The sequence below is a fragment of the Varanus komodoensis genome, unplaced genomic scaffold (genome assembly GCF_004798865.1).
Source record: "Varanus komodoensis strain SLA01 unplaced genomic scaffold, ASM479886v1 scaffold57, whole genome shotgun sequence".
Lineage (NCBI taxonomy): Eukaryota > Metazoa > Chordata > Lepidosauria > Squamata > Varanidae > Varanus > Varanus komodoensis.
The window spans coordinates 1,225,209-1,234,419 of record NW_025336182.1 but is presented as its reverse complement, the minus strand read 5'-3'; the positions used below and the strand labels follow the sequence as shown (position 1 = coordinate 1,234,419).

General features: G+C 57.0%; 1 protein-coding gene across 1 annotated transcript in view; it reads right to left on the bottom strand.

Annotated features, from left to right (window-relative positions):
- Nucleotides 1–112: 112 nt before the first annotated feature.
- Nucleotides 113–9,211, bottom strand: part of LOC123032868 (SLAM family member 5-like) — a 38,090-nt gene continuing 28,991 nt past the window's right edge. Inside the window, exons 10-13 of the mRNA XM_044449047.1 lie at nucleotides 4,836–4,885; nucleotides 3,346–3,417; nucleotides 2,521–2,619; nucleotides 113–933 (exon numbers count right to left, since the gene is read on the bottom strand). Coding sequence (XP_044304982.1) covers nucleotides 865–933; nucleotides 2,521–2,619; nucleotides 3,346–3,417; nucleotides 4,836–4,885 — 290 coding nt within the window. The 3' untranslated portion in view covers nucleotides 113–864. The remainder of the gene's footprint in view (nucleotides 934–2,520; nucleotides 2,620–3,345; nucleotides 3,418–4,835; nucleotides 4,886–9,211) is intronic.

The window sequence follows — 9,211 nt, the reverse complement described above, 5'->3', positions numbered from 1 at the left end:
GAACCGGGCATGCTCAGCCTTGAGAAGAGAAGGCTGAGGGGGACATGGTATCCCTCTAGAAGGACCTCAAAGGCTGCCACAAAGAGGAAGGCCAAGATCTCTTCTTGCTGATCCCAGAGTGCAGGACACAGAGTAATCAGTTCAAGTTGCAACAACCCAAACTCAAGCTGGACATCAGGAAAAGCTTCCTCTCTGTCAGAGCAACACGACAGTGAGACCAACTGCCTGGAGATATACTGAATATACTGGAGGTATTCAGAAAGAAACTGGACAGCCTTCTGAATTGGGTGGTGCAAACTGGTGTCCTGCTCCAGCAGGGGGTGGACCTGATGGCCTTCCTGGCCCCTTCCAACTCTACCGTTCTATGATTCGGTAAGGGGCAGCTTGGGTGCCGAAGGACAATGAAAGGCTAAGCATGTTTTGCAAGCTGAGCGCTGAAGCCCGTTGGGGCAAGCGAGGGGCAGGAAAGGCGGCAGCTGGGAGTAACTCAAGGCCTTTCAGACACGCCTGCAACAGCAGGAGCCGGTTTTCTGCAAGACTCTCAGGACGGGCTGGGTCCGAAAGGTGCCACCACATGGGCTGGGGAGTCTCACGCACATCAGGAGACGCTGTGGCTGCACCTTTCAGACGTTAGCCTGTGGAAACCTGCCGAAGCGTGGCTAGTGCCTCTGCCGGCCCGGCCGGCCCTCTGGATGTGGAGACTGCCCGGAGTGCGCCCGGACTCTGTGCGGAGACATCGCAGGTCCAGGCAGCTGCAGTCCCTCCTGCGCCAGTGCCGGTCGGCGCACTGCTGTGGGAGGCGGGGGCTCCTCGCGCTGCGGGCTCCTGCTCCGTCCTCCACATCCTTCCGGGCTGCTGCGTTCATCAGAGAGCACCCCCGGGCTTCGGGTGGTTCAGGGTCTCGTAGACAGTCTTGATGTTCTGGTCCTCCTTCTGCAAGAGAAAGTGGGCACGTGCCCATTGCTCATGGCCGTCAATCCCAAGTGGCGGGGGGTGGGCGGCCGCCCAGCCCCATTGCAGCTGACGGGAGACGGCGGGGGGCCCTGCGGCGGGTGGGAGCGAGGGCCTGCTGGGCACAGCTGCCGGCTGAGGACCCCTGACACGCCCTCGAGCGAGCAGAAGGGCAGCGGCCCACCGCACCCCGGCAGCTGGGGGTCTCTGCATGGCCTCTGCCTCCTGGCCCACATGGCCCTCAGGGTCAATGGCCCACCAGCCTTGCACGCCCCAGTCCCTAATGGATCCCTAAGGAATGGCATCTTGGCCTTGAGCCAAGACACACAGAAGAGGAAGCGTGCGGCTCGGCTTCAAGGGCACGGCGGCCATGGGGAGGCTGCTCCACCAGAAAGAACAGCAGCCGCCCAGGTGCATCCGCCAGGCGGCCTTTCCTGAGCGTGGCAGTGAATTCCATCACTTGGAAGAAGCGCCTTCCCTGACCACCTGGAAGGCACGCTCCCTCCACCTCCCTGTTTTCCCCCCTGCATGATGCACCTGCTTGTGGATGCCTGCCACACCCCCTCCTGGCTGTCTCCTAATCTGCCCCCAGCCCAGCCCAGCCCAGCCCAGCCCAGCCCAGAGGCCTGCCTGTTCCAAAGGGCTGGCCGGCAGGCACCCAGCTTGGCCAGGCGCAGGATGCTCCAAGACAGGAGACAGAGGCCCGGCCCGGCTCACTCCCACATGCTCCCACGCAGCCCACAGCTGCACCCGCTTTAGCAGACTAGATGAGAAAGAGGGAGAATTATGCAAGCGGCACCCAGTGGTGCTCTCAGGATATTTGTATGACTTCTCTTGTGTTGCATTACGTAATTTTGTAATTGTCACAAGTTGTTCTGCCGAAAGCGTTGGTCACAAGGAGGGGCGATGTGCCATGAACTGTGCTTAAGCCCCGCATCTGGCCCTGGGAAACCTGCCCCCAAGCAGGCCTACTGCATGTAAGGCTAATCTGTGGAGGGGGACACAGCCACACACACACGCTCTGCCTCCAGTATCCCCGTGTGCCTGGCACCAGTGAGACCTTTGCGTGCTGAGTGCAAAGGCCCACAGGGCGCCCTGAAGCATCTTCGACCTGCCACGTCCACGGGCCCCCCTTCAGTTCCTCGCACACAGCACAGGGAGAGCCGCCTTGGTCCTGCGCGCAACCCAGGAAGGCCTGGCAAGGAGCTGTGCGTGCGGGGATGCTGGGAGCAGGGCCTACGCGCGTGCCCAGGTCCCCCCCGGCACACGGCCCCCCCTCCCGGCCTCACATTTTCTTCAGCTCCTGGAGGCGCATGAGCACAGCCGTCTTTGCGGCCTTCAGCAGCAGAATGCAACAGCCGAAACACCAGCCTGGGGGAGGCTGTGGGGCGGATGCCTGTGCACGCAGCCCTGGCCCTGAGGTTTTATGGAGGAAATGGAAGGCCACACCGGGGCTTCCTCCCCCCAGCGCAGCTATTCAGACTGCCAGCCCACAGGCTGCAATCGGCACAGCCTGGCATGTGGCAACCCCAAGCATTGGCCAAGAAACAGGCCCAGAACGTCACGTGCCTCTTGCAACTGGACCTCTGAGTAAACAGTTTTGTCGCTGTCCTTCACGGCTCTCCATCTTTCCTTCTGCATCTTCTCGTCATCCGTTTGCAGAGAATTCTAGGAAAGAGAAGCCGTGAGAGGGGTCAAGCTGGAGAAGATGAGGCCTTCTGGAAAGGCCTTCATTCCCATGGAAGCTCATGAGAGAGAGATCGAATTTTCTAGCGTGTCTGTGCAAAAGCAAGGCATTTTATACCACTAAAGCTACAGAATATCACAAGAAATTAGGCATGGTCCAATATGTGATTTGCTTTTTTATAGCAAAGTGCTCAGAATTCTGTTTTGGAAAGTCTCCTATAAATTGACTTGGCGCTGCTGAATCAGGTGCTTTGATTTCTAGTGAGTTTACTAATCCCCAGACTAATTGTGTGGAGTTTGCAAAAAGCACCAGGCCCATTGGGGAATTTTGCTGAAGAGTTTTCTTAGCAGGGTTCAGTGTGGGGCCAAAAGCACGGGGGAGAGTTTTTCTTGCCCCTCCTACATCTCTGGAAGTTGAACTCACAGTGAAAGCGAGGCAGCAGGCTGGGGACTTCCAGAGAAAGAGCTCCTAGCGCAGACAGGCAGAAAGCATCACGAGGCCCATGAGCAGAAGGCACTCTCTCCCCTTTCCTCAATGTGTGACAGTGAAATAAAAGCCTTGCCTGTAAGAGTCCCAGGACCCCCTAAGCACAGCCAGGCGTGTCACCATCCCTCCATTTCCCAGTTCAATCTCTGGAAGGAACGGCAGTTTTCTAATGGAGATTTTATTTCTAGTGTAGACCAAACAGAACGTGGCATTCCTCCTACCACGACGGGATGCTGCACAGTGACGCAGAGCGCTTGGGCCGTTTCCTGGCTTGCCTTTGCTGGTTCTCTTTGCTGTTTAGATGCAGCAGTGTCCAGACGCAGAAGGATGGAGGGAACATGCAAATAGACGACCTAGATATAACCTAGCCTCTAAATATTCCTTCACTTGGTTAAACTTTTTGAACAACCCATCATCCTTGTGCAAATCAGGATGGCATGCAAAAACCAATCAAAACACCAGCTCTGCTCATCGCAAGCAGAAGAGAAGGCAGCCGGTGTGCTTCAGCAGACACAGACTGGCACTGGCAATGCTGGGGCAAAGCAAAAGAATTAGAGCTGGTACCAGGACAGCTGCAGCGCTGGCACTTCTCACATCTCCGTGGCTGAGTGCTTATTCTTTGAATTTTGGTGACTAAAATGTGTCATGACAGGTATGTTTTCAAAAGCTTGCTTATAAGAAAGGAAAATTAAAGTCGATAAGCTGTGTATTTTTGGCTTTAAGGGTGTGAGGTATTTCTAAAGGTGTGATTTTTGTAAGATTAAAGTTAGCAGGTTTTTTTAGCAGAGCAAAACAGCCGAGAGACCAGCCCTGCCTGCAGCTTGCACTGCTTCACTGCACCAGTTCAGCGTGTCTTTCAGCTGTGCCGTTTGCGCGTCTGCACCTGCGCTCTCTCCCCTTGGCCCTGCAGTTCCACCCCACAGCCCCCGAATGAGGTCTTCCAGAAGCATGGCAGGGCCCCCATGCTGGGGCTTTTGGGGCTGGGGTGGAATCCCCATTGATATTTTCATGTGATCAGGTTTTCTCCCGCAGTGCGGCACTCCTGGGCTGTCCGTGGCCTGGCTGAATTGCTCGTCTTGTGCATTTCCGTGTAGGCGTCACAGCTACCTCTGCTTGCTGCAGGGGAGGGGCTGACAGGGCTGATGGGTGTGCAAAGCCCCACAGGACCAAAACCGGTTGGCACGGAGGTGCACGAGGACAAAGGGGCGAGCTCTAGAAGGCCTTCCGGGGGCCCTGAAGGAAGGGCTGTCGAGGCGGAGCCAGCTGGGCCAGTGGGCTGGTCCAGGCTGGCTTAGAACCGGGCTGGGGCACGGGAAGCGGCAGCCCTGGGAAATGTTGGTGAGCAGGGCGCTGATGGGGCGCTGCACCGCCCAAAGTGCTCTCTGAGCTCAGGGCCATCCTCCTGGCCGGGCATGTGAGGAGGGAGGGATTTTCCCAGTAACAGGTAACTGGAGCGGGCGACTCCTGTTGCAGTGCAAAGCTGGGTGTGTCCGTGGGTGTATAATTAAGACCAGCAGACCTACAGAAGACCCCATTCATCTGCATGCACACAGATCTGCAAAGCTGGGCATTTCCAGGGCCTCCTGGGGCCCAGCTCCGTTCTGATACTCCCTCCTGCAGCACCCATTCCCCGTGAAAGACCCCCAGCAGAGCAGAGCAATTTCCTGGCATGGAGGACCGGGCAGTGCTTATTCAATCCGTTGGAACTTACCGCAGGAATGCTTTCAACCTGGACATAAAGAGTCATGCCGTCTTTGGGCTCTGCAAAGAAAAACGACGGATGTCAACGGAATGGGCCCCAGTTCCACTGAGTGACTCCCTTATTACGATCACGAAGATGACACCACAAGGCACGGGTCCTCAAACTACGGCCCACAGGACGGATCTGGCCCACCACGGCCATCCATCCAGCCTGCGCTGCCGCTCGCTGCCCGTGCGTGCCCTTGCTGTGCAGGCCGGGAGGTGGCGGCTCGCTTGCTCAGAGATGGTTTTGTACTCACTGGGAGATAGAAACATAGAAACAGAGCGAGTCAGAAGGGGCCTCCCGGGCCATCCAGTCCGACCTCCGGCACCAGCCGGCTCCGCTCACGGCATGCTCACCATGTGGACGTCCAGCCTATCCTTGAACACCCGCACCGATGGGGCCTCAACGACCTCTCATGGAAGCCCATTCCACGCCCTCGGGGTCCCGCCCGAGACCGCCTCGCGCACACCCGACACCTCACTGGCCCACGCAATGGTTACCGCAGCCTTTCAACTGGCCCCCTATTGAAAAAGTTTGAGGACCCCCGCCATAAGGGGTCGTGGCTCTTCTGTGAGTCACATAAAGGGCCCCCAGACGGTCGCCATCTAAATTCCATTTCTTTTGGATGCAAAATCTGGCTGCCCGTATTACTCCGTCCTTCGATGATGGGGAACTGCCCAAAGAGAGACAGTCCCTGGATTTGTGTCCTCTGCCTTTTGGACAAGTGCCCACCCCCCACCATGGATTCTGGGGCATCTGCCAGCATTTGCATCAGATGAAGCCCTCGTGGAGTGTCAGGCCAAAGTCAGGGTGTTAGTTTTGGGCTACAAGTAGCATCAGGCACGACGACACTGATTGTTGCGAACGCTGTTCATTAGAAAAGGCAGTTAGCTGAATCAAAGGGCTCAGTTCTACATGCAGGGGACAAAATAGGGCGAAGCAGAAGGTCTTTGCAAACATTAGTGCACATGGAAGCAGAAAGAGCAGATCAGCAAGTTTGCAGTTGAATCGTTTTTATTTCAAATTAAAAGGGAAAACAACACACCAAACACAGCGGGGGGAGCCATGCCAGACCGTGTGGACAATGAAGGACTGCTTCACCCTTCCCACATGAATCAACCTGAAGTCACATCTGGCAGTCAGGGACCAAACCAGGCTGGGCCCTTGTGCCCTCCAGCGGTTTCAGGGACAATTCCCAGCAGCCTCAGCCAGCCTAGCTCTGGGTGAAGGATGATGAGTGTTGTGTGCCAAAGCATCTGGAGACCCACAGGTCTCCCGCCCTCGGCCTGAGCCAGGAACCCAGGCATGGTGCATGGCTGAAGGGGGGAATCCTACCTCCCAAGCAAGCAGCAATTCTCACTTCCAGCTGCTTCGAGATAGCGAGAACAGATAGTCTGTTCTCACAGTGATGGTTGTGGGCAAGTACTTCTCGTCAGCATGTCAGTTTCAGCTTCGGTAATCAAGTAGTATGATTCACAGCTTTCAGCCACAATGTTAAACAGAAAGCAACTTTTTCTGGCTTTTGCACAGAAATGCACAGTCCATTTTTATAGTAATACTGTATCTTTACACCACTGCTTGTTCTCTGTACAACAGATCTGAGAGCCAGCTTTTTCTTCTGACTTTACATTCCAGGGTCACGTTCATTTTTGCTCAGAAAATATTTTGTATTCACAGTTTCATCATTTAATTGCTAGCACTAGTCCCTCGTGGTTTTACAATTGCAAGATTTTATCCCAAAGATTAGGGGGAAGCCATGTGGATGCTTTATGGCAATAATGAAAGAACCACCACAAACAAGAACTACTTCTGCATCTCTCCAAAAGGGAATGAAGCAGATGGCAAGCTGTTTCAGCCCCTCTTTTGAGAAGTTTCTTTTCCCCTCACCCACCCAGCCTCTGCAAGGTTTAAAAAGGTTTATTTATATACCAACTACATTTTTAATATCCCTCATAACAAATTTCCCTGGTGCATTACTTGAAGCTAAAAGAAAAAAAAATGCAATACAAAGCTACAACAATCAGCATGGGAAGACAATATAAAATATATAAAACATTGCTGCAGAGTCTAAAATGCTATCAGTGGAAAATCATTTTCATTTCTCACATGTCTGTTCTGCCCAATGGCCACAGTTTTCTTGTCAGTTTACAAAGATTAAAACCTTAAAAATGCACTATAAAGTCCACAGACTTGTGAGCATAAAAAAATGCAATCCAGAGAGAAACACATTTATCGAAAAACAACCAGCTTAGGGTTGCTAGCTTGGCCCGCCTTTGCGAGCTTGGCTCAGCCCCCCCCCCCCGCTTTTTTCCCCTTTTTTGTTACAAAACTATATATAAAAAATTAAAAAAATCTAAACAAACACCAACAATCTAGAAACAAACCAGAACAAAAGACACCGCGCTGCAGCGAGGAGAGCGGCCACGCCGGCGCAGGGGCCAGCGCGGGCCGGGAAAGGCGAGGGCGCCCCCCGCTGCCCCGCGCGAGGGCCTCGGGCGCCGCGAGGGGCGCAAGCGCGGGGCCGCTCGGACTCCCGGCCGGCGGGCGGGCCGGCGGGCGGGCACCGGGGGCGCCAAGCGAGGCTGGCGAAAGGCGCGAGGCCTGCCGCGGCCTCCGTGCGGCCGCCGAGGGGTGGCCCCGGGGCCCGCCGCGGGCAGGGGCGACGCGGGGCGGCAGCGCCGCTCCCGCCCTCAGGGAGGGCCCCTCCGCAGCGCCGCGTCTCCCCCGCAGAGCCGCTCGAGCCGTTTCCCCGCGGCCGGCGGAGGAAAGCGCCCGCGCAGGCCCCGAGGTCGGCGGGCGCACCGGCAGGCGCGGAAGCACAGCGAGGCCGTGCCTCGCTGCGGGGCCGTCCGTGCGGCCCTGCCGTGCCCCGGGCGTTTCAGCGCAAGCGGGCGCCCCAGCGAGGCCCAGTGCTGGAAGAAGCGCGGTGGGTGCACAGAGCGGGGTTGCATGGGGGCTCAGCGCACCCCTCCTGCGGCAGAGCCCACGAGAGAGGAGGGCCGGAGTGGGAGGCGAAGGCAACCGTGCTTCTGCCTCCTCTGCCCCCGCCTTACCTGCCCCTCGAGAGGAAGGCTAGGGTGCGGCCTCACCACTGAGTCAGGGCCAGCTCAGCAGTGACTGGAGCCTGGACTAGCTCGCAACACTCAAAGTGCCAGGCGCACCTAAAGCAGTGCACCCGCTGTGGCCTGGCAGCACGACCCCCCCCCCCCGCACAGTGGCAGCTGCCAGCAGGACTCCGCGCCCAGAGCCTGGGGGCCTTTGGCACTGAGGAGGAAGAAGAGGGGCACACTCTGGGCAGTGGCCTGGGAAGAGTGCAAGCGTGCGTGCGTGCGTGCGACACCGTCCTGTGCCCAGAAGCCAACAAGAACTCGCAGCCAGCTCCCGGAAGGGCACTGAGGGAGGAAGAGGAGGGTGTGGAAGCCTCCTCGGATCTGCAGCATCAGGCACCTGCCAAGTAACCAGGGACAATTTTAACTACTGATCATGGTGCTGCTGAATCACTCTGTGGATGGGGGATCAACGCCTGAAGAAAAAAGGGTGTGTGGCGGCCACTGCCAAATGCCCCATGGAAGAGGACTGAATCTGAGAAGCAGCTCTGGCTTGCATGACCTGGTCCTGCCCGGACGGGAGGTGCAGGGGGTAGCTCTAGGTCAGTGGGGCTGCTTATCCACTGCAGCATTTATTCTGGGCATTACAGGTGCTCTCCATGGGCTCACCTCAACCCCCAAACAGGTTCACTCTCATGGAGTGCTGCGGGCACCTCCTGCAACACTCAGAACAAAAGCTGCAAGGGGCAAGTAGCCCCCTGCCCTCACCCCCCCCCCCCCCCCCCCCCCCCCCCAGTTCCCCTGCCAGGTCACTTCCAGATGGGAGGCCCAGCAATGGAGAAATCACATGGCTGCTCCACCTTTTTCTCCTTAACAGGTTTTCTGTGTTAGGAAAGAGATGGAAGAAGCTGTAGGAAAAGGCGGGAGGCCATGAGTAGAAGACAATGGCATCTGGATCCCATAAAGGGAAGGTGGGGTGTTGGCCCCAGAAGAACCTGGGATGCAAAGGGACTGGTCAGGGACCTGAACCTTTAGTTGTCTGCCAGAAAGAGAATCCGGGCAGATGCCACTTGTCCTGTGGGGAGAAGAGGAGTTTGCACTATTCTGCCGCACTTCAGTACCACCTAGAGCAGGGGTCTCAAACTCAACTGGCCTGGGGGCCGCTGGAAGTAGAGTCTGGGTGAGGCTGGGCCGCATCAAGTATTCCACCACCGCGGTGGTGGTGGGCCACTCATCCCGCGGCCGGCCCGGGCGCCGCTGGCACTTTGAAGGCCACAGGGCCCCTCGCCCGTGCCC